Consider the following 24,801-nt stretch of genomic DNA (forward strand, 5'->3'; position numbering starts at 1 on the left):
TCCATGGTTTCATTCAGACTTTAATAAGACTGTGGATCAAATCATTCATAAAATGTCTGTGATTTGTGTTTTGAGTTCATACACTTACTGAACATCAGCTTTAGGGCTGCTGAAACAGTTGCTATGGCAACAACTAACTACATGTGAGCTGTAGTTTCAGAATAATTTTTGTAATAATAAGTAGTGTATACAACCACACCCAATGTGAAGTTTTATGACGTTGAAACATATTTCAATATTATTTTATTGCTGTTTATATATTTGTAATTTACAATATACATTTATTGTTTAGAATTTATTTGACATTATTTGTATTTTTTGTTATCAAATATAATTATAAGTAATGTTGTTTAAATTACATTATAATAGCTGCTTTTGGTAAAATAACTTCATTCACTGTAAATATCAGGAAAAACAATTAGTGTATTGGCATTATGAATTTTATTGAGTGACATTAATCGTATGTATTGTTACTATATAATAATAAACAATTAATAATGTAAATTAAAATATTTTATTTTAATAACATTTTAACACCAACCCAATAATGATGAGACAAGACCTTTGCACTTTAGTAACATTGTTCATATTTTGATATTTTTAATTAATGTTAACGTATTTGTATTTTTTTCCAAATATTATCTTGATGTGCTTTGTTAAATGGCATTAAAATATTTTAATTTGTTTAAATACATTTTATTTGAAATATTTGACTGTATTTGATTTATTTCAAAAGTAATCACATTAATTTAAAATGGTGATACTTTTACCACCCACTCTAAAATAATGGGACAATAAATGTGTACTTTAGTAACATTATACTTATAATAATGACATAGCAGAATAATACATTTTATTGTATTTAATTAGCACTTTTACATTACGATAATGGCATCTCTGTGCTGACTGAGAAAAATCCCAATGTTTTATTGTGTTATTATAAGGATGGTGGATCTATTTTGGCTTTTTGAGTTAAGTTAAAGTTAAGTTAAAGTACCAATGATTGTCACACACACTAGGTGTGGTGAAATTTGTCCTCTGCATTTGACCCATCCCCTTGATCGCCCCCTGGGAAGTGAGGGGAGCAGTGGGCAGCAGCGGTGCCACGCCCGGGAATCATTTATGGTGATTTAACCCCCATTTCCAACCCTTGATGCTGAGTGCCAAGCAGGGAGGTAATGAGTCCGATTTTTTTATAGTCTTTGGTATGATTCGGCTGGGGTATGAACCCACAACCTACCGATCTCAGGGCGGACACTCTAACCACTAGGCCACTGAGTAGGTCATAAACACTGATTGGCCCAATGTATACAAAAATGTTTAAAAATAGATTAGTTATCATTATTATATCGTGGTGTCACTGAGAAAATAGTTTATTCCAATCAGACTGTCCATCATCCAACGCTTCTTCCCGTGATGCAAGGTGAGCAAAGTTCCCAGCAATAAGTTCCACCTCTAGAACGTTCCGCTTGTACAAACCCAAACATGCCCTCGGACAAACTGCCGCTGCTCCCTCCACTTCCACTTGGGGCGCCTCTCGGTCAGCTGACGACTCGGACAGCTCGGTTGGGACTGAGGACGAGGGTCACCACACCCGGCAGGACTGCGTGCCTCTATTCATCACCGATGACTCGGGGCAGCTGAAAGTCTTGCTGAACTCCTGGAAGTTGCTCATGGCTCCCACCACTCTGCAGCAGGGAGAGTCAGGATGCTCAGACTTAAACGTCTTCATATTCAAAATACAACAATTGGCTCTTCTGCAGGCCGCTTTAGCAGCAAGCGAGTTGGGCCTGAATAAATAGTGCCATCTTGTGGTTGCTTCTAAGTTGGAGGAATCCACGATGCCCTAATTGCAAATAAATTAGGAAAAAACAGTCTAATGTTTATTTGTTTTCTTCTGCATCCCGTTTAGGCGGCAAGTTAGTTGGGCCTGAATAAACGGTGCTATCTGGTGGTTGCTCCCAAGTCAGGTAATGCAGAATGCCTCCATTGTAGATAAATTACGACAAAACAATCGAGGGCTAACTTTTTTGTTATTTCCTGTCTTACGCATCCCGCTTAGGCGGCAAGTTAGTTGGGCCAGAATAAACAGTGCTATTTGGTGGTTGCTCCCAAGTCAGTTAACCCATAATGCCTCCATTGTGGATAAATTAAGACAAAACAATCTTGCACTAACTTTTTTGTTTATTTCCTCTTTTCTGCAGCCCGTTAAGGCAGCAAACTACTTGGGCCGAAATCTCACGCACCATTTACTGTTTGCTTCTCAGTGGAGATATCCATGATGTCTCAATCGTGGATAACTAAGACAAAACAGTCTATAAAGAAACTTTAAAAAAATTATTTGCTCTCTTCTGCATCCCGTTTAGGCGACAAGCTAGATGGGCCTAAATAAAAGGTGCTATCTGGTAGGTTGCTCCCAAGTCAGGTAATCCATAATGCCTCCATTGTAGATAAATTAGGCTAAAACAATCTAGCACTAACCTTTTTGTTTATTTCCTCTTTTCTGCAGCCCGTTAAGGCAGCAAGCTATTTGGGCCAAAATCCAACACACCATCTACTGTTTGCTTCTCAGTGGAGAAATCCATGATGTCCCAATCACAGAAAAATTAAGACAAAACAGTCTTTACACTTTTATCAGTAATTTCATTTTATCTGCATTCCGTTTTGGTGGCAAGCTAGTTAGGCCTGAATAAACAGTGCTATCTGGTTGCTCCAAAGTCATGCAATCCATAAAGCCTCCATTGTATATGAATTCAGATAAAAAAATTTTGCACTAACCTTTTTGTCAATTTCTTCTTTTCTGCAGCCCGTTAAGGCAGCAAGCTAGTTGGGCCAAAATCAAATGCGCTATCTACTGGTTGCTTCTCAGTGGAGGAATCCATGATGTCTCAATTGCAGATAAATTAAGACAAAACAGTCTGGCACTTAACTTTTTGTTAATTTTCTCCCTTTTGCAGTCCTTTCAGGCGGCAATCTTGTTGTGCCTTAATAAACGGTGCTATCTGGTGGTTGCTGCTAAGTCAGATAATCTATAATGCATCCATTGCAGATAAATTAAGACACACAATCTGGCACCAAACTGTTTGTATATTTCCTCTCACTGCTGCCTATGTAGGCAACAAACCTCTTATCTTAAAAGAACTGCACCATCTGGAAAGTTGCTTCCAAGTGGAGAAATCCCTACTTAAAGTAGTGGAGCTTTCGGTTGAATTCCTCTTTGCCGCAGCCTGTTTGGGCAGCAGACTGATTGGGCCTGAATGAACTCTGCCCTCTGCAGGTTGCTTCCAAGTAGTGGAGGTTTTTTTGTTAAATTCCTCATAGCTGCAGCATGTTTGGGTGGCAAAGTTTTTGGGTCTGATTGAACTGTGCCCTCTGCAGGCTGTTGCCAAGCTGCAGGTAAATTAAGAAACGATCTGGCGCCCACATTTATTTCCCTTTTTTAAAGTCTGCCACGGCCCGTCTAGTAAGCAAACCTACTGTCCTGAATGAACTGAGCCATCTGCAGGTTGCTGCCAAGTAGCAAAATCCCTACTTAAAGTAGTGGAGGTTTCAGTTTAATTCCTCTTTGCTGCAGCCTGTTTGGGCAGCAAACTAGTTGGGCCTGAATGAACTCTGCCCTCTGTAGCTTTCTTTTAAGTAGTGGAGATTTGTATTAAATTCCTCATAGCTGAAGCCTGTTTGGATGGCAAATTAGTTGGGCCGGATTGAACTGTGCCCTCTGCAGGCTGCTGCAAAGCTGCAGGTAAATTAAGAAACGATCTGGCGCCAAGCTTTACTTCCCTTTTTTAAAGTCTGCCGCCGCCCGTCTAGGCAGCAAACCTACTGTCCTGAATAAACTGAGCCATCTGCAGGCTGCTGCCAAACTGAAGATAAATTAAGAAACGATCTGGTGTCAACCTTTACTTCCCTTTTTTAAAGTCTGCCGCGGCCCGTCTAGGCAGTAAACCTACTGTCCTGAATAAACTGAGCCATCTGCAGGCTGCTGCCAAACTGAAGATAAATTAAGAAACGATCTGGTGTCAACCTTTACTTCCCTTTTTTAAAGTCTGCCGCGGCCCGTCTAGGCAGAAAACCTACTGTCCTGAATAAACTGAGCCATCTGCAGGCTGCTGCCAAACTGAAGATAAATTAAGAAAACGATCTGGTGCCAACCTTTACTTCCCTTTTTTAAAGTCTGCCGCGGCCCGTCTAGGCAGTAAACCTGCTGTCCTGAATAAACTGAGCCATCTGCAGGCTGCTGCCAACCTGCAGATAAATTAAGAAACGGCCTGGCGCCGTCCTCTACTTTCCATTTTTAAAGTCTGCCGCAGCCCGTCTAGGCAGTAAACCTAGTGTCCTGAATGAACTGAGCCATCTGCAGGTTTCTTCCAAGCGGTGAAATCTGTGATGTACACAAAGCTCTCTGGCACCAACGTTTATGTTTATGCCTCTGTCAATATGTACCACAGCCTGTTTAGGCGGCAACCTAACAAAACCCTCTGCAGGTTGCCCTGTAGTATATTATTTTCGAGTTATTTTCCATGGACATGACTGTTGTTGACGTATACGATGAGGGAAATGTGCTTACCTGTACTTGGGTGGACTGTGGGCTCCACTCTGTATCTGGTCCCTGGCCGCCTCCGGTCTATACGAGTTACACCTGACCTGCAAGCACGTCACACAGGCCCTTTTAGGCCACATTTGATACAACACAGCGCCCTCGCAAGGCGGGAAGTCACACTTACATGGGCGTAGCCGAGGAAAAACAGCTGGTTGTTGTTGAGTCCTACTCCCGGCAGAAGAGGCTCCTCGGTGCCACCTCGGCTCTCGTCCACCCACCGTCGGTACGCCTAACACGAAAATCCACACACGCTCATCTCAACCTGCGAAGCAATGCTGGCCTACGCTGATCCTACCCTGAAAGCTTGTCTTATTCCTCCGTTGTCTGCGATGTTCTCCGCTAGCGTCCTCTTGCCCCGCACCTGCACAATACCACCGCCATCAGAACGGGAAATCCTCATGCAGCTCCCGCAACAAACATGGCCGACATACTGCAATGAAAATGGTTTATTTTCACGTTGCATTCGCTTACGTTCAATTTCGCCTCCTCCCAATAATAGTCGTTGTACTGCTCCACCATACACTGAGTCTTGTCGGTGAAGGCCGTTACGGACGAGTTGCTCCACCATTGGTCCAAATTGCCATCCTTGTCGTATTTACGACCTTAAAATTTGATCCCAAAAAAAGAGGTACGCATCAATGCAAGTGTTCAACGGTCATCTTTGATTGCCGCGTTTACCGTTGTTGTCAAAGCCGTGCGTCAACTCGTGTCCGACGATCACCCCGATGGCGCCGTAACTCAGCGACCTGCAAGACAAGAGTTCTTATTTAATGAGCCCGACGTGACGTCAGGTGAATACAACCTATAGAAAAGATTGAGAAAGCAGTCTTCCTGCCACAGCAAGTTTTAACTGTGAATGACAACAGACTTTTCCAGAAAAAGATGCCAAAGCGCACACACATGAATACTCAAACCCTCCTACCCTGGATCTCTTCTCTCTTTCTTTGTGTGCACAAGAGGATTTTGCTGATGTTAATCAGAATCAAAATTAGCTTTATGTACTGTAAGTGGAGCTTACTTTTGAACATTTTTATTACTTTAGCTATACGGTTGCTAAAGTTAAAGATTTTTGTGATTTCTGATCGTTTGTGACGGCACCAAAGAGCCTTGCATACAGAGCAGTGCATATAGAGGACACCTGCTTGTTGTCGTTGTTGTGACTTGTTAATAGAGAGATGGCTTTGTTATATTTGATACACAGTATTTTATAGCACTTTATATTGTCTTCAAAGTGAAAAATCCTTCACTAAAATATTGATTCTCACGGTTACGTTAGATCTACTATGGATTGGACTTTCACAATATCATGTTAGATCCGATCAACATCCATTGCTTTCAGTCCCCTAGGGGGGAGGGTGGGGACGGGGTTGCCCACATATGTGGTCCTCTCCAAGGTTTCTCTCAGTCATCATGGTCGACGTCCCACTGGGGTGAGTTTTTCCTTGTCCTTATGTTGGCTCTACCGAGGATGTTGTTGTGGTTTGTGCAGCCCTTTGAGGCAGTTGTGATTTAGCCCTATATAAATAAACATTGATTGATTGATGAAATATGGTTTTGTTGAGGCTGGAACCCATTATTCATGTATGCATTGTTTCTTCTGGAGAAATTTGCTTCACGATACAAACTTTTCGATTTACGAACTCTGTTCAAGAACCAGTTAAGTTTGTAAATCTGGATTGCACTGCGCAATATTTTCTATATCTTAAAATATTTATCAATACAGATAGCAGAATATCATTGTTTGTCCCATGTAAAACATTTTAATAGCTCAGAAAGATCTGAGGCTACCAGAATTAATCACATTGGGGGAGTTCAAGTCCATTTTAAAAGATCGAGAAACCAGTTCTCTTGGGCAATGTACTTGCTTTTAAAATGAATTGTTACAGAATTATCAATAATGGTATGCCTGCTGTTGTTCTGTTGTATTGTTTTGTTGTAATTATTATTGTAACTTTGTTTGTGTCGCCCTCTTTGTCAGGTCACTCTTGAAAAAGATATTTTAATCTCAATGAGTCTTCACCTGGTTAAATCAACAAAATTGATTCAATTGATTCCAGAGCAAATATGGCCATTAATACTGACCTTGGATACTCTTTACCCCAAAAGAAAGGTTTCTGAAGCTCACCAGCAGGGAATCCTGGAAGGCAAATGCAAATATATTTACCTGACGTCAATGACAGTCAATTTCCTGCTTTTGCTTTTTCAATTTCCTGAAGCAGAAGTATGTTTTTATTGGCAAAGGAGCAGGTTTTAGGTTGTTGCAACACTGACGGTAATAATCCCCATATTCTTTGAACGCATCACTTGGAGGCAACTAATACAAAGTAACTGAAATCCATCGTACTAATCTGGTTGGTGGATGAGCTGTAGAAGGCGTTGACTGTCGTAGGGTTTGTGAACCACCTGCAACGTACAAATCCAAATGTCATGCTGTGAGAGGAAGTGGACGACAGGAAGTGATGCAAATGCAGAGGCGCTCACTCTGTCCGTGGGACTCTCTTACGCAGCCAGGCCACGTCGGACAGGGCGATGAACTTTAGCGTCTGCATCACGTTGCCATAGTAGTCCGTCTCGTTGAAGTCTATCTGAAAAAGAGCCCGCGGCGTTAACACGGATGGATGACAACGATGGAGGCACGTCGCCATACCGACCTGGCTTAAGTCGTCGTTGAGGTGGGTGTCGTTCAGAATGAACTCAGGGTAGCCAACTTTGGCCAGGACTGCATGAGCCTGGGGGATGACAGCTCTCACGTTACACCATACCTGACCGAAGAGGTCGGACTGATATTTGTCACCTTTTCCACGGCCCTTGTCTTGGTCGCCTCGTCCATCCACTCGTTCTCCTTCTCCAGCATGTCGATGAACGCCCAGCGAATGCCATCGATCAGCTCGTCCATCTGAGGAGATTTGTTCGGAAAATAGTCAAGGTGCCCATAAATTTGATGTACTTGAGAATTTTTAAGGACACGATCCGCAGCCCTCTAGTGTTTGCAACCCCAGAACATGATGCAACCACCGCTATGCTTAAAAGAGTAGTCTTAGTACTCACTTGTGCCAATCATTTTCAATGTGTAGTAAAAGTACACTGCTGGACACTGACCAGGGGTAAAGTGGATGCGAGAGTGGGGGGCCCCAGGGGTTTTGTAAAACTTCTAAAAAAAAATTCTGTAAGTAACTTATAAAAACAATGCCATAAATGTGAAAGATACAATAACTATAACATTATTTAACAATAATAAGGTTGCGTGAATCAAATTAAGAATAACAAGACTGGGGTGTCCACATTTTTTGGCTTGGGGGCCGTATTGGGCTAAATGTGTGTGTGTGTGTGTGTGTGTGTGTGTGTGTGTGTGTGTGTGTGTGTGTGTGTGTGTGTGTGTGCATATTATATTAATATGATTGATGTATAAATAATTTAATGGATATATAATGTTGAGATAGGCGCCAGCGCCCCCCGCGACCCCGAAAGGGAATAAGCGGTAGAAAATGGATGGATGGATAATGAATAAAATGGTATGTGAAAGTTTGACTCCTACCTTGTTTACTTCCGCGACAATATTTTTTAAGTTTTGTAATCTATCAGAATTATCGAGCCACTAAAATGCGGCAAACATGAATACGTGTGGAGAAAGTGTTTTAGATTTTTACAACCATGCCTTCTAATGGATTTAAATTGGTGTAATTTTAAACATTTTTAAAGGCCTACTGAAACCCACTACTACCCACCACGCAGTCTGATAGTTTATATATCAATGATGAAATATTAACATTGCAACACATGTCAATACGGTCTTTTTAGTTTACTAAATTGCAATTTTAAATTTCCCGGGACTTTTTTCTTGCAAACGTCGCGTAATGAAGTGTACGCGTGACGTTGCGTGCTGTTATGAATATGAGCGCTGCACACACACACAGCTAAAAGTCGTCTGCTTTAACGGCATAATTACACAGTATTTTGGACATCTGTGTTGCTAAATCTTTTGCAATTTGTTCAATTAATATTGGAGGAGTCAAAGTAGAAAGACGGAGTTGGGAAGCTTTAGCCTTTAGCGACACAAACACACAGTGATTCCTTGTTTAAAATTCACGGACGTGAAACTTTACTATGTATCACAGCGAACATGGATCCCAACCGAATGTCAACCAGCAGGTTTCGGTGAGAAAATTGTGGTTAAAAAGTCGCCTCTTACCGGATATCAGCTGAGCTTGTGCCTCCCGTACAGCTGCCGTCGACTTCCCCGAGACACTGTGCGTCAACACACGGCCGTGGACGTACACCTCCGACTATCAGGTACTGTTAAACTGACAAATACACTAGCAACACAATAGAAAGATAAGGGATTTCCCAGAATTATCCTAGTAAATGTCTCTAAAAACATATGAATCTGTCTCAATGCAACGCGATTGCAATCGCGTTTTTTGTTCTTTTTTTTCTGGTCCGTCACTATCAATATCCTCAAACACGAATCTTTCATCCTCGCTCAAATTAATGGGGAAATTGTCGTTTTCTCGGTGTGAAGAGCTGTTTTTGTTGGAGGCTCCCATTAAAATCAATGTGAATATATGAGGAGCCATCAACATATGACGTCATCGTCTGCGACTTCCGGTAGAGGCAGGGCTTTTATCCAGTTGCAAACTTTATCGTGGATGTTCTCTGCTAAACCCTACAGCAAAAATATGGCAATATCGCGAAATGATCAAGTATGACACATAGAATGGACCTGCTATCCCCGTTTAAATAAGAAAAACTCATTTCAGTAGGTCTTTAAGGCCCCTTAGTTCCAGTGAAAGGAAGTCTGAATGCTCCAGGATACCAAAAAATGTTGGACAATTCCATGCTCCCAACCTTGTGGGAACCGTTTGGAGCGGGCCCTTTCCTCTTGCAACATGACTGTGCACCAGTGCACAAAGCAAGGTTAATAAAGACATGGAGGGCAGAGTCTGGTGTGGATGAACTTGACTGGCCTGCACCAACATCATATTGAACCCTATGGGTGAGGGATGGGATGGCACTTCAAGTTCCTATGTGAGTCAAGGCAGGTGGCCAAATACTTTTGTTAATCTCATCTTTTCATGCCATAAACCTAATCAAAGTTTGTATATGTGTTTTAACCAAATTCAGGAAATATATTAGGGGTCTTGTGTAGGGTGGCCCAGATTTTGGTGCTACACCCCTGACACTGACTACTCTAAAGCAAACTATGTTTCCTTTCATCAGATATGCATACTGCATGTCCTCATCGGCCGTTTACCATGTGTTTCTTGTCCTCCTGGAAGTGGGTGTCGACAAAGAGGCGGCCAGTGGCGTAGATGAGCGTGTTCTCCACATAGTTGACGCACTTGTCCCAGCGTGGGGTCAGAGACGTGGTTCCTGTGGTTACCTGATGATAAAGGGATGTTAGAGACAAAATGTACTCTCTGCTTTAATAACAAAAAGGATTGCAAGGTGTGTGCATGTGTGCTGACCCTGGCAAAGTCCAGGTATCTGTAGAGGAACCGGCGGCTGAGGGTAGTGATCCTGGAAAAAACAGTTCTCCACTGCACGTAGTTAGCGACAGTCCTGCAGGAGGAAAGACATTGATTACATGGCTACATATAATCTCATTACTGGTGATAAAGAGAGACAGGAGACCTCCAGCCTTTGTCTGTGTGTATGTGTGCGTGTGTGTGCGTGCGTGCGTGCCTGGCGTCTGTGGCGTTAATGAGCATGACAAGGTCCCTGAAGTACTGCGGCACTCGTACAATGACGGGCTCTGAGGAGAAGATGGAGCGAGTCGGGTCGTTGTCGGACTCCACCACAGACTTGACGAAGCCTAACCAGTCCAACTGCGTTTGAAGGACACAAGATAATTAACTTGTGTTTGTTGATGGCGCATGTCACAGTAGCTTAATTACTGAACACAAAAAAAGGATGTCACCCGTTAATTGGCAGCTGAGCATTGAAAAATACAATTATAGCTGCTAGTTTTGTTGTTTGCTTTAGGGTAAGTCCAATTCTTTCATAATAAGACATGAGTTGTACATTAAAACGCATTCCTAAGCTGTCAAATGCATAATTCTTGATAATAATCATAACATTTAGCCATTCAGGCGCTGGAAGAAAGTTGCTTCAGGAAAAGGCACTACAACAATAATAATGGACAGTGGAGGAGGAGGGGACTCAGTTATATTGCATGTAATATGAATACAAAATGTAAATGTAAAATAAATTCCCAAATCTTAATATAAGCCTAATAATATTATATAAATTAAACAGTATTCAAACAAAATTATACTGGTGATAAACAATATTCAATTAAATACAAAATGTATAATAGTTATATGAATCCAGATTAACAGTGTTATAATAATACATGGACATATTAAAAATCGTCATATTAAAATATAATAATAATAGAAAATAATACTAACATAAACAATATTTAATTATTAATAATATTAATATTTAGATACATTTAGATAAACAGTAATATAATACATTTAAATAATATTAAAATTAAAAACATCATTATTAACAATAGTGCTAAATAATAATAATAATAATATTCAGTTAAAATATACTAAACAAAATACAACATGTATAATTTGATCAATCTAGATAAACAGTAATATAATAATTTAAACGATAGCATTAAAAATAAAAATGATTATAAAGTAATACAAAATAATAATAGTAAAATTATATTGCTTTTAATAAATAAAATGATTATAAAATAAATTGTATGGATAAACAGTAGTATGTGACATAGAAATGATTTTACAAATATATATGATAATAATGATGCTATGCTAAATGATAATAATTATAATAATAATAAAAACAGAGCATATTGTGGTGACTATTTGTTGCAAAAGGTACAAAAATCTTCCAGTGAGCCTAAAATCAACTTGCTTGTGGCTAACAGACCAAACAAACTATGTTTGTACATATTTACAATATCACTGTAGCATCCTAGACTATAATCATTGCCAAAGTCTTGGCAGTGATATGTATTCCGTGTTTCACTCGATATTTAAGGAAACATTTGACGTGTTTGTTAACTCACTGAAAAAATAAGCACATTTTTTTTGCGGTTGAATGAAGCAGCAAAGTTATTTAAGTACAAAATTTACACCGAGGCACTCCCAAACTACTTGTCGATGACTGTATTACAATAAAGTGTTTGTTTATACCTGTGGTATGTGCCGCTGCAGCCTGGACAGTGTGTACCTGTTGTACATGTTCTCACTAGTGCGGTTCTCATAGGGAATCACAATCTGCAGGAGCAAAATGAAAAACATCGTGCAGTATGAGTCCAAATCTCATTGACTTGTTTTATTATTTACAAAATTCAAAACCAGTGAAATTGGCACGTTGTGTAAATCGTGAATAAAAACAGGATACAATGATTTGAAAATCCTTTTCAACTTATATTCCATTGAATAGACTGCAAAGGCAGAATATTCAAAGTTCGAATTAAGAAACTTAATTTTTTTTTTTTTTTTTTCAAATAATCTTTAACTTAGATTTCAATGGCAGCAACACATTGCAAAAAAGTTGGAACAGGGGCATTTTTACCGCTGTGTTGTATTGGCCTTTCGTTTTAACAACACTCAGTAAACGTTTGGGAACTAAGGAGACCAATTTTTGAAGTTTCTCAGGTGGAAGTATTTCCCATTCTTGTTTGACGTATAGCTTAAGTTGTTCAACAGTCCGGTGTCTCTCTTGTGGTATTTTAGGCTTCATAATGGGCCACACATTTTCAATGGGAGACAGGTGTTGACTGCAGGCATGCCAGTCTAGTACCTGCACTTTTTTACTACGAATCCACGCTGTTGTAACACGTGCAGAATGTGGCTTAGCATTATCTTGCTGAAATAAGCAAGGGCGTTAACGTTGCTTGGATGGCAACATATGTTGCTCCAAAACCTGTATGCACCTTTCAACGTTAATGGTGCCTTCACAGATGTATAAGTTACCCATGCCTTGGGCACTAATACACCCCCATACCATCATAGATGCTAACTTTTGAAATTTGTGCCTATAACAGTCCGGATGTTTTTTTTCCTCTTTGGTCCGGAGGACACGACGTCCACAGTTTCCAAAAAACAATTTGAAATGTGGACTCGTCAGACCACAGAACACTTTTCCACTTTGCATCAGTTCATCTTAGATGAGCTCGGGCCGAGCGAAGCTGGCGGCATTTCTGGGTGTTGTTGATAAATGGCTTTGGCTTTGCATAGTAGAGTTTTAACTTGCACTTACAAACGTAGCGACAAACTGTAGTTATTGACAGTGGTTTTCTGAAGTGATCCGTAGCCCATGTGGTGATATTCTTTACACACTGATGTCACTTTTTGATGCAGTACCCCCTGAGGGATCAAAGGTCACAGACATTGCTTATGTGCATGATTTCTCTGGATTCTCTGAACCTTTTGATGTTACTACCGACCATAGATGGTGAAATCCCTAAACTTCTTGCAATAGCTCGTTGATAAATGTTGTTCTTAAATTGTTGGACAATTTGCTCACGCATTTGTTCACAAAATGATGACCCTCGCACCGTCCTTGATTGTGAATGACCGAGCGTTTTTTATACCCAATCATGGCACCCACCTGTTCCCAATTAGCCTGTTCACCTGTGGGATGTTCCAAATGAGTGTTTGATGAGCATTCCTCAACTTTCTTAGGCTTTTTTGCCACTTGTGCTAGCTTTTTTGAAAGAAGTTGCAGGCGTCAAATTCCAAATGAGCTAATAACATGATATAGTTTACCAGTTCGAACATGGAGTATCTTGTCTTTGCAGTCCATTCAATTGAATATAGGTTGAAAAGGATTTGCGAATCATTGTATTCTGTTTTCATTTACCATTTACACAACATGCCAAGTTCCCTGGTTTTGGGGTTTTGTACTTACATGAGCCAGTTTGGTTTCAAAGTCCAATGCTTTTTCCATCTGGACCCTCGCCGCTTCCTCTGGAGCTCCCAACATGACGGCCGTGTCCACCATGAGACTTAGTAAAGCTGCCCGATACTACCCAGACAGAGACACAACATAGTTTAGTGTTTGCATGAATCAATTGTGAAAGACAGTAGCAGAAAGTCACCGTCTGGGCAGCGGAGGAGTTGGTGGTGTAGTCCTCCCTGGAGGGCAAAGACAAGGAAGCCTGATCCAGCTGCATGAAGACACACGGCACAACGTTCTGCTCAGTGAGCGTGAAAAAAGCCACACAAAAAAAACCTGACAAGTCCATCACAGGCAGACATGACACGTATGAGTGCACATGTGAAGCATCCTGAGGGAGTGTGAAGGCAAAAACTCCCAGGATGCACCTGTCTATTATTGTGTAGTGCAAGGACGCGGTAGCTCGGAAGCCTCACCTTGATGACGTATTTGGAGGAGTTCTTGTCATCGGGGGACACGTAGAGGCGGATCAGGACACTCTTGCTGTGCTGGTTCCTCATCTTCGCCAGAGTCCTCAGCAGGTTCCACTCCTTTTCGGACCACTGGAAGTCACCACCGAGGCCGTCCCCCACCACAGGCCAGCGAAACTCGGGCTTCTTGAGTGTCCTCAGCATGGGCTTGGCGTCCATGTCTTCTAGTAACGCTAAAGGAAGAGACGCAGAAGAGAAAAATATAAAATGACCCACATTTAAATGCAGCCACCCAGGATTTGGTTCCTTTTTTTTTTTATATGTATATATATATATATACATACAGTATATACCGTATTTTTCGGACTATAAGGCGGATTTTAAATCCTTTCATTTTCAAAAATCGATAGTGTGCCTTATAACCTGGTGCGCCTAATGTGTCGAATAATTCTGGTTGTGCTTACCGACCTCGAAGCAATTTTAGATACGTGTAGACTGCAATATGACGCCAGTAAACAACACCAAAACTTTAAATGTTCCAATGAAAATAAAGAACGTTACAAATGGCACTCAAAAATCTGTCAAAAGGTTTTAGTATGACTTTGAAGCCGCACCGCTTCATGAATTGTCGGCTCATTACGGCTACCGTAGTCAGAGATACGAGTATTACTATGGTGTGTGTATATCCTCCTCTCTGAGCTGCTACCTTACCGTGGTAGAGGAGTTTGCGTGTCCCAATGATCCTAGGAGCTATGTTGTCTGGGGGTTTTCATGCCCCCTGGTAGGGTCTCCCAAGACAAACAGGTCCTAGGTGAGTGATCAGACAAAGAGCAGCTCAAAGACTTCTATGGAATTACAACGAAATGAACCCAGATTTCCCTCGCCCGGACGTGGGTCACCGGGGCCCCGCTCTGGAGCCAGGCCCGGAGTTGGGGCACGATGGCGAGCGCCTGGTGGTCGGGCCTGTTCCCATGGGGCCCGGCCGGGCACAGCCCGAAGAGGCAACGTGGGTCATCCCTCCAATGGGCTCACCACTCATAGGAGGGGCCATAGAGGTCGGGTGCATTGTGAGCTGGGCGGCAGCCGAAGGCAGGGCACTTGGCGGTCCGATCCTCGGCTACAGAAGCTAGCTCTTGGGACGTGGAACGTCACCTCACTGGGGGGGAAGGAGCCTGAGCTAGTGCGCGAGGTAGAGAAGTTCCGGCTGGATATAGTCGGACTCACCTCGACGCACAGCAAGGGCTCTGGAACCAGTTCTCTCCAGAGGGACTGGACCCTCTTCCACTCTGGCGTTGCCGGCAGTGAGAGGCGACGGGCTGGGGTGGCAATTCTGGTTGCCCCCCGGCTCAAAGCCTGTACGTTTGAGTTCAACCCAGTGGACGAGAGGGTAGCTTCCCTTCGCCTTCGGGTGGGGGGACGGGTCCTGACTGTTGTTTGTGCTTACGCACCAAACAGCAGTTCAGAATACCCACCCTTTTTGGGTACACTCGAGGGAGTACTGGAAAGTGCTCCTCCGGGTGATTCCCTTGTCCTACTGGGAGACTTCAACGCTCATGTTGGCAACGACAGTGAAACCTGGAGAGGCGGGATTGGGAAGAATGGTCGCCCGGATCTAAACCCGAGTGGTGTTTTGTTATTGGACTTTTGTGCTCGTCACAGTTTGTCGATAACAAACACCATGTTCAAACATAAGGGTGTCCATATGTGCACTTGGCACCAGGACACCCTAGGCCGCAGTTCCATGATCGACTTTGTAGTTGTGTCATCGGATTTGCGGCCTTATGTTTTGGACACTCGGGTGAAGAGAGGGGCGGAGCTTTCTACCGATCACCACCTGGTGGTGAGTTGGCTGCGATGGTGGGGGAGGATGCCGGACAGACCTGGCAGGCCCAAGCGCATTGTGAGGGTCTGCTGGGAACGTCTGGCAGAGTCTCCTGTCAGAGAGAGTTTCAATTCACACCTCCGGGAGAACTTTGAACATGTCACGAGGGAGGTGCGGGACATTGAGTCCGAGTGGACCATGTTCCGAACCTCTATTGTCGAGGCGGCTGATTGGAGCTGTGGCCGCAAGGTTGTTGGTGCCTGTCGTGGCGGTAATCCCAGAACCCGTTGGTGGACACCAGCAGTGAGGGATGCCGTCAAGCTGAAGAAGGAGTCCTATCGGGTTCTTTTGGCTCATAGGACTCCGGAGGCAGTGGACGGGTACCGACGGGCCAAGCGGTGTGCAGCTTTAGCGGTCGCGGAGGCAAAAACTCGGACATGGGAAGAGTTCGGGGAAGCCATGGAAAACGACTTCCGGACGGCTTCGAAGCGATTCTGGACCACCATACGGCGCCTCAGGAAGGGGAAGCAGTGCACTATCAACACCGTGTATGGTGCGGATGGTGTTCTGCTGACTTCGACTGCGGATGTTGTGGATCGGTGGAGGGAATACTTCGAAGACCTCCTCAATCCCACCAACACGTCTTTCTTTGAGGAAGCGGTGCCTGGGGAATCTGTAGTGGACTCTCCTATTTCTGGGGCTGAGGTCGCTGAGGTAGTTAAAAAGCTCCTCGGCGGCAGGGCCCCGGGGGTGGATGAGATCCGCCCGGAGTTCCTTAAGGCTCTGGATGCTGTGGGGCTGTCTTGGTTGACAAGACTCTGCAGCATCGCGTGGACATCGGGGGCGGTACCTCTGGATTGGCAGACCGGGGTGGTGGTCCCTCTCTTTAAGAAGGGGGACCGGAGGGTGTGTTCCAACTATCGTGGGATCACACTCCTCAGCCTTCCCGGTAAGGTTTATTCAGGTGTACTGGAGAGGAGGCTTCGCCGGATAGTCGAACCTCGGATTCAGGAGGAACAGTGTGGTTTTCGTCCTGGTCGTGGAACTGTGGACCAGCTCTATACTCTCGGCAGGGTTCTTGAGGGTGCATGGGAGTTTGCCCAACCAGTCTACATGTGCTTTGTGGACTTGGAGAAGGCATTCGACCGTGTCCCTCGGGAAGTCCTGTGGGGAGTGCTCAGAGAGTATGGGGTATCGGAATGTCTTATTGTGGCAGTCCGCTCCCTGTATGATCAGTGTCAGAGCTTGGTCCGCATTGCTGGCAGTAAGTCGGACACGTTTCCAGTGAAGGTTGGACTCCGCCAAGGCTGTCCTTTGTCACCGATTCTGTTCATAACTTTTATGGACAGAATTTCTAGGCGCAGTCAAGGCGTTGAGGGGTTCCGGTTTGGTGGCCACGGGATTAGGTCTCTGCTTTTTGCCGATGATGTAGTCCTGATGGCTTCATCTGGCCGGGATCTTCAGCTCTCACTGGATCGGTTCGCAGCCGAGTGTGAAGCGACCGGAATGAGAATCAGCACCTCCAAGTCCGAGTCCATGGTTCTCGCCCGGAAAAGGGTGGAGTGCCATCTCCGGGTTGGGGAGGAGACCCTGCCCCAAGTGGAGGAGTTCAAGTACCTAGGAGTCTTGTTCACGAGTGGGGGAAGAGTGGATCGTGAGATCGACAGGCGGATCGGTGCGGCGTCTTCAGTAATGCGGACGTTGTATCGATCCGTTGTGGTGAAGAAGGAGCTGAGCCGGAAGGCAAAGCTCTCAATTTACCGGTCGATCTACGTTCCCATCCTCACCTATGGTCATGAGCTTTGGGTCATGACCGAAAGGATAAGATCACGGGTACAAGCGGCCGAAATGAGTTTCCTCCGCCGGGTGGCGGGGCTCTCCCTTAGAGATAGGGTGAGAAGCTCTGCCATCCGGGAGGAGCTCAACGTAAAGCCGCTGCTCCTCCACATCGAGAGGAGCCAGATGAGGTGGTTCGGGCATCTGGTCAGGATGCCACCCGAACGCCTCCCTAGGGATGTGTTTAGGGCACGTCCAGCTGGTAGGAGGCCACGGGGAAGACCCAGGACACGTTGGAAAGACTATGTCTCCCGGCTGGCCTGGGAACGCCTCGGGATCCCCCGGGAAGAGCTAGACGAAGTGGCTGGAGATAGGGAAGTCTGGGCTTCCCTGCTTAGGCTGCTGCCCCCGCGACCCGACCTCGGATAAGCGGAAGATGATGGATGGATGGATGGATGGATGTGTGTATATGGACCGCAAAATGGCACCCAATAGCAGACTTATTATCTGGCGTTTTGTTTCACAATATTATGCAAAACCAACTTTCCTTACCTTCTGGTACCTGATGATGTGTATTTGAAATCTGCATAAGTCCTAAAAAAATTTGTGCAAGTCCGCCTTTGTAGTCCTTGTCGACACCGTAGTCGATATGCTTCTTATTTTTCACTATCTTCTTGATATGGGACATTCATCCTCTGCTATTGCCATTTCTAATATAAAGAAGTGTAAAGTTCTAACTTATATCTGTCAGTAAACTTATTATGAAAGTGCTAAAACATACCGGTGTAGTGAGTTTACATTATTCACCCACGGAACTTTAGTTATTAGAGAATTCCGGTCGGACTGTTTTTCACGGGACATATCCGGCGTTGTTGCACAAGTGAGCCACGGATGAGGAGATGCTCCTCCGTTATTGATTGAAGTCTGAATTTCATCAAAACAGTTAGCTTCATCTTTCGACACTTTTTCCACTCCCGTCCTTGCACGCTACACCGCTACAACAAAGGTGACGGAGAAAAGACGCTGTCGAAGGTGAGTCACGTAAATAAAACCGCCCACAAAACGGCACATCCTGAAGCAACTGTCAGAAAGCGGCTTGAAGATGATCCGTAAAACATAATCTATGCAACATTTTGAGCAAAGAACCACCATTACATGTTATGTAGATCATAAGGAAGTGTTTTCCATTTAGAAAAAAAATCATAATATGACTCCTTTAATGCGCCATATAATCCGGTGCACCTTTTGTGTGAAAAAAAGACCTGAATAAACCCACTCATTGGCAGAGCGCTTTATAATCCGGTGCGCCCTATAGTCCAGAAAATACGATAGAGTGAGCGGAGTAAAAGTTTCCCACTAAGGACAGAGGCCTTTAGTCTTTGGTGGAACCTTAAAGTAGGGCTGGGCAATATATCGATATATACGATATATCGCGGGTTTGTCTCTGTGCGATATAGAAAATGACTATCGTAATATTCAAGTATACGTTCTCATGCAGTTGCTTTAGATGCTGGCATTCACGCTCTTCTCACTCTTTCCTGACTCTCCTCACAGACAAGCAGGCGCACATTCTTACATACGTCACAACTGTCAAGTCGTCGTCACGTACACGCCCTTGCCCAGCAGAGAGGAAGCGGCGTGGCTAACGTTAGCTGCTAACATAGCCGTACGAGACAAAGAAGGTGCGGATCTGGTAACAAATGAAGGAAGACTTAATTCCCAATAAAAACAACAGGGGGTCCATGGTCGGCCTGTGGTTCGGTTTCTAGTGGGAATATGTCGAACAGACAACCGTAATTTGTCAAGTGTGGGGGGGGGTTGCTATAAAAAGTAGGATTACTGCTAATATGTAGCATCATTTGAATAGTCACTCGCTAGAGAATGAAGAGAATTTCATAACGTTCGTCGTAACCTACCACATAGAAAAGGACGAATACTATTTGATTTCCTATTATGCATCTCATTTTTATTTGACACTCAAAACGTCTCTGACAGTCTTGCATTTTATGTTTTGGAAATGACTTGAATGTTTGTGCCATTGCTTAATAACTTTAATAAATACACTTTTGGTCAATTGACTTAGTTGTGATTTCCCTCTCTGCATGAAAGTTTAAAAGTACCGTATATGAATGCAGTATGAAGAAGAACGTTTTAATGTAGACACATAGAATCATCATACTGCTGTGATTATATGCATCAAGTGTTGATTCAAGGCCAAGGCAAAATATCGCAATATATATCGTATATCGCGATATGGCCTAAAAATATCGCGATATTAAAAAAAGGCAATATCGCCCAGCCCTACCTTAAAGGTTCACTTTTTTTTTTCTTGACAATCTACAATGCAGCAAAAGGACACACACTGACTGAAACATGCTATTGAGTCCTCTTCACAATAAAGCACATGTGGTTTACCAAAATAAAATACATTATGTTTCTTTGTACCGTTCAAATAAAATTCCTCCCAAATATAATGGAATATTTATCAAAGAGAGTCACATGAATACAAAATAAGTCAACATTAAGTGTATTTGGGAGAGAATGTTGTAAAACGTTTTTAAAAATCTGACGCATGCGCATGGTAGTTGTCGTGATTCCAAGCTGCATAGCACAGCAGGAGACAGCGTGCAGGTAAAAGGTATTCAATTTATAAAAAACAAAAACCAGTGCAGTTGGGAGTGCGCAGGAAAAATAGGGAACAAGCTATGCAACTACAAAGCAGACTAACGGCCGTCACCAAACAAACATACGAAAAGCAAACCTAAAGAGACTTGAGTACTAAACAAGAGCAGGTGAGCTGGCGTACAATGTAAAGGTGCTGCAAAGACAAGAAACAGGAAGTGGAAACTAGACATTAATAGCGCTGGACAGGAACTAAACACTAAAAATAGGAAGAACCACCACAAAACCAAAACAAGGCATGGTCATGACAAAATCATTACCTCTAAAATGAATAATGCATAGAGGTCAATGTTATTAATTGTTGACCTAGTCAAAGCTGTCATTCCAAACTTGTCATTTTGTACTCATTTTTTTTCTGTTTTTTGTAAAACAAAATCAGAAAAAGATTGTTTATATATATATATATATATATATATATATATATATATATATATATATATATATACATATATATATATGAACTCCTTACGATGGATCTAGGGTTAAATCCGAAAGATTAGAGATTTGATGTTCACGAACGAGTGGAGTCTTTTAAACGGCTCCTTCAAGTGTACTAACTCCAAAGACTGATTTGCAGTTTTGAGCCATTTGTTTGTGAGCTGTTTTTGAATGCAAATGTTCTACGTTTATATGCGAGCCACCTGCCTGGACTGGCGTCACACTGAGCCAGGATTAAAAAAAATAATTTCAATGAGGGAAGAGTGGATCGTGAGATCGACAGGCGGATCAGTGCAGAAATGCGGACGCTGTATCGATCCGTTGTGGTGAAGAAGGAGCTGAGCCGGAAGGCAAAGCTCTCAATTTACTGGTCGATCTACATTCCCATCCTCACCTATGGTCATGAGTATTGGGTTATGACCGGACAAGATCACAGGTACAAGCAGCCGAAATGAGATTCCTCCGCCGGGTGGCGGGGCTCTCCCTTAGAGATAGGGTAAGAAGTTCTGTCATCCAGGAGGAGCCATATGAGGTGGTTCGGGCATCTGGTCAGGATGCCACCCGAACGCCTCCCTAAGGAGGGGTTTCGGGCACGTCCGACCGGTAGGAGGCCACGGGGAAGACCCAGGACACGTTGCGAAGACTATGTCTCCCGGCTGGCCTGGGAACACCTCGGGATTCCCCGGAAAGAGCTGGATGAAGTGGCTGGGGAAAGGAGAGTCTGGGCTTCCCTGCTTAGGCTCCTGCCCCCGCAACCCGACCTCTGATAAGCGGAAGACGATGGATGGATATATATGTAAGTAATTTATCTTTAATTGTGGTGCGTGACTGCTGTTTTTATCCTTTGTTTTTTTTATGTATTTCTGTAACTTTTATGTTGATGCCCTATTGTCCGGGTCACCCTTCGAAAATGAGTTTTAAATCTCAATGAGTTTTTACCTGGTTAAATAAAGGATATTGAAGAGTTAAAAGTAAACTTTGTGATAATTTAAAGGTATTACATGGACTCAACTGAGGCAGTTGAGGATGACTAACTCATGCGTTAGTGTTGTACTCACACTCGTTCATGCACGACCGGTAGAGGACCTTGGCCTTGGTCACGGCCTCCAGCTCATTTGCGTCAGTCGGTGCTTCAAGTAACTCTGGAGCCATTAAGAAGATGCAACCGTTATCGGACTCTTCAATAATCACTCGTATATACGTGACAGTGAAGACCTGGTAGTACCTTTGAGCCGCATGTCAACATGCTGCCTCAGCCATGGGTAGATCCCGTACGCCGACGAGTCCTCAGGGATGGGGTTGTCCTTCAGCCAGCCGCCACAAGAGAAGGTGTAGAAATCTTCGCAGGGATCGACCGTCTGATCCATTTTACTTAGAATAGATCCCGCTACATATCAGGAGACCATTGGGAAAAATGACCCCTTATAAGCAGCGAGGAAAAGTTACATGATGTTGCTCTTACCTGCTTCAATGCATTCTGGAGTCAAACAGAACTCCTGATGCTTGCTTCTTTGGGAAACTGAGAGGAGAGAAATATCCTTTTTCCATCAAATAAACACCCTTATGATGATGTGCTGCCCTCTTCTGGTCAAAAGTGTGGTTTTGTCAGCCAAAGCAAAAAAAAATGTTTGCTCGCATGTGGAATTTTGTACTCATCAACAATAAATAAAGATTATTTGTGTATTTATTTTGTTTACTTACTATGGTACATTATTTATTCATTATTTATTCACTGTTCTGTTACAGAGAACAAGGAAGTGGGATAAAATTGCTATGGTATGAAAAGGGGTAGGATTAAATAAGCTCAGCTTCTTCCTACTCCTTTTTGGACTTGCTGTAATAAAACAACTGAAAATATGTGATGCATTAAATTGGATCATTTGCAAGTTCGAAATAAACTGAAACTGAACTGAACTGAACAAGGTCATTTTAAATGTATTATAGAGCTTATCTATTTGCTGAAAGGATTGGTTTTTGGTAAGTACCGTAATTTTTTTTTTAAAGAAATAAATTATATTTCAGAAATTCGATATCAGACTATGAAAAAAAAATAACATTATTGAAAACTGCAGTATTACAGATTAGTATACTTCGTGTTTTTGCACAGAATTTAAACTGCATTTTCAGTTGCCAAGGGACTACCAAATAATACTGTGCTTATAAATATGATCATGAATAACAACAATAGTCAACTATATTACATTTAAGAAAAAAAGAGTAGCCTTTAATTATTTGAAACAATGTTGTTCGTAATATTATTTATATATGGTGGTAGTGTGACACCATTGTGTCATTTGTTAGGAAATAGGCTAACAAAAAGGCTAAAACAGCGGTCCCCAAATTAAGGCCCGCAGGCCTGCCCACATCCAAAATCCGGCCCGCGAAAAATCCCAAGTACATTTAAAAAAAAAAATTTTTTAATAATTATTTTTCAAAATCTGTTCTTTCTAATACATTTTCTACCGCTTGTTACTCTCGGGGTCTCCTAGCCGCTCAGGCAAATCATATTGTCTAAAAATGCATTTACCTCATCGATAACATGACATCATCCCACCGCAGTGTCGGGCAGGCTCGCACACACATACACATATATATTCCTTAAGCACTAATTGACTAGTATATATATATATATATATATATATATATATATATTTATATATATATATATTTACATACAAACAAACAAACAATATATTCCTCGCACACTAGTCAATTAGTGCGCAGGGATATATATATATATATATATATATATATATATATATATATATACATACATACACACACGTATATATAATTTGTCACGCACTAATTGACTGAAAGAGCGCACACTTTGCCGATGATGTCACATTACCATATTGGAAATGCATTTTTAGACAATATGATTTGCCTGAGCGGCTCCGAGACACCGAGAGTAACAAGCGGTAGAAAATGGATTAGAAAGGACAGATTTAAAAATAATAATAATAATAAAAAATAAAATCATATAAAAAATAATAATAATGAAATTTAAAAAATTTAACTTTTTTTTTATTTTTTTAATTGGGACTTCCATGGGCCGGATTTTGGACATTGGCAGGAGGCTGCACCTACTTTGACTCAAGACGCACAAAAATGCATACTTAGTTTTCTTTCATATACCAAATATGTAAATGTGTATTGAAATAAATGATTGTCATTAATAATATATCAAATGACACCAAAACGCATACATTTAATGTATTCTATCAAGCCCTTAAGTTAGTGATTAGCACACCAAGGTTCAGCTAGCGATGACTGCGTTAGTTGCCAGTTAGCTATTAGCGCCGCTATAAAATTATTTGAATATCTTAGTATGGCACATTGGACTGGTTTAATTCAAAACCCGATTTTATACAGGATATATAAGTAGGGGGTGCCCGCTCCAGCTCTCCATCCGTTTGGGGGTCCTTTGCCTGGAAAACTTCAAAGACCCCTGATTTAAAGGAACTTTATTTGATTATATTTACAAATTCAAAAACTTAGCTCTGAGCCTCAAGAACCGCTAACTTTCTAGTTGGCTTTTTTTTTAGCTTATTCTTTTTATTATTTTTCCTTGGAATAAAGATTTTATTGTAGCAAAAAACACACTAAAAACTGATATAAATAGTAATGTTTTTGTTTTGTTTTTCACATTTGCTCGATTTAACATGTTTGAAAAGGAGTAGGAAGAGAAACGGTTTAACCCAGGGGTGTCAAACTCATTTCAGATAGGGGGCCACATGGAGAAAAACCTACTCCCGAACTGGTAAAATCACTGCAGGATAACTTAAAAATAAAGACAACTTCGGATTGTTTTGTTTAAAAATAGAACAAGCACATTCTGAAAATATACAAATCATAATGTTGTTGGGTTTTTTTTACACTTACATGTTGCGGTTAAAATTATTCCATCTTTTTTTGTCGTTATTCATAAATGATGTGATATTGTTTATCAGTCAACTCAATGGTGTACATTTTCAATCTATCAAGATAAAAAATGTATATCAAAATCAAATAACAGTATGTTATTGATGTAGTTTGATTATGTTCCTTGATTCCTTTATTTTGTACATATGTAGCATCATCTACAAAGATACAAAGAATTGCTATTGCGGCATCCAGTGGACAAATTT

General features: G+C 42.2%; 1 protein-coding gene across 1 annotated transcript in view; it reads right to left on the reverse strand.

Moving 5' to 3' along the window:
• phex (phosphate regulating endopeptidase homolog, X-linked) overlaps positions 1-24,801 on the reverse strand; it is a 27,933-nt gene continuing 3,132 nt past the window's right edge. The window contains exons 3-23 of the mRNA XM_061921543.1: positions 22,134-22,190; positions 21,897-22,058; positions 21,730-21,813; positions 13,960-14,186; positions 13,686-13,754; positions 13,496-13,612; positions 11,773-11,856; positions 10,283-10,425; positions 10,066-10,159; positions 9,852-9,980; positions 7,395-7,496; positions 7,252-7,329; positions 7,082-7,185; positions 6,945-7,003; positions 6,683-6,737; positions 5,279-5,346; positions 5,072-5,202; positions 4,896-4,961; positions 4,725-4,829; positions 4,568-4,644; positions 1-1,688 (exon numbers count right to left, since the gene is read on the reverse strand). Of these exons, the coding sequence (XP_061777527.1) occupies positions 1,586-1,688; positions 4,568-4,644; positions 4,725-4,829; positions 4,896-4,961; positions 5,072-5,202; positions 5,279-5,346; positions 6,683-6,737; positions 6,945-7,003; positions 7,082-7,185; positions 7,252-7,329; positions 7,395-7,496; positions 9,852-9,980; positions 10,066-10,159; positions 10,283-10,425; positions 11,773-11,856; positions 13,496-13,612; positions 13,686-13,754; positions 13,960-14,186; positions 21,730-21,813; positions 21,897-22,058; positions 22,134-22,190 (2,114 nt within the window). The 3' untranslated portion in view covers positions 1-1,585. The remainder of the gene's footprint in view (positions 1,689-4,567; positions 4,645-4,724; positions 4,830-4,895; positions 4,962-5,071; positions 5,203-5,278; positions 5,347-6,682; positions 6,738-6,944; positions 7,004-7,081; positions 7,186-7,251; positions 7,330-7,394; positions 7,497-9,851; positions 9,981-10,065; positions 10,160-10,282; positions 10,426-11,772; positions 11,857-13,495; positions 13,613-13,685; positions 13,755-13,959; positions 14,187-21,729; positions 21,814-21,896; positions 22,059-22,133; positions 22,191-24,801) is intronic.

The sequence above is a fragment of the Nerophis ophidion genome, linkage group LG15, assembly GCF_033978795.1.
Source record: "Nerophis ophidion isolate RoL-2023_Sa linkage group LG15, RoL_Noph_v1.0, whole genome shotgun sequence".
In the NCBI taxonomy this organism is placed as follows: domain Eukaryota; kingdom Metazoa; phylum Chordata; class Actinopteri; order Syngnathiformes; family Syngnathidae; genus Nerophis; species Nerophis ophidion.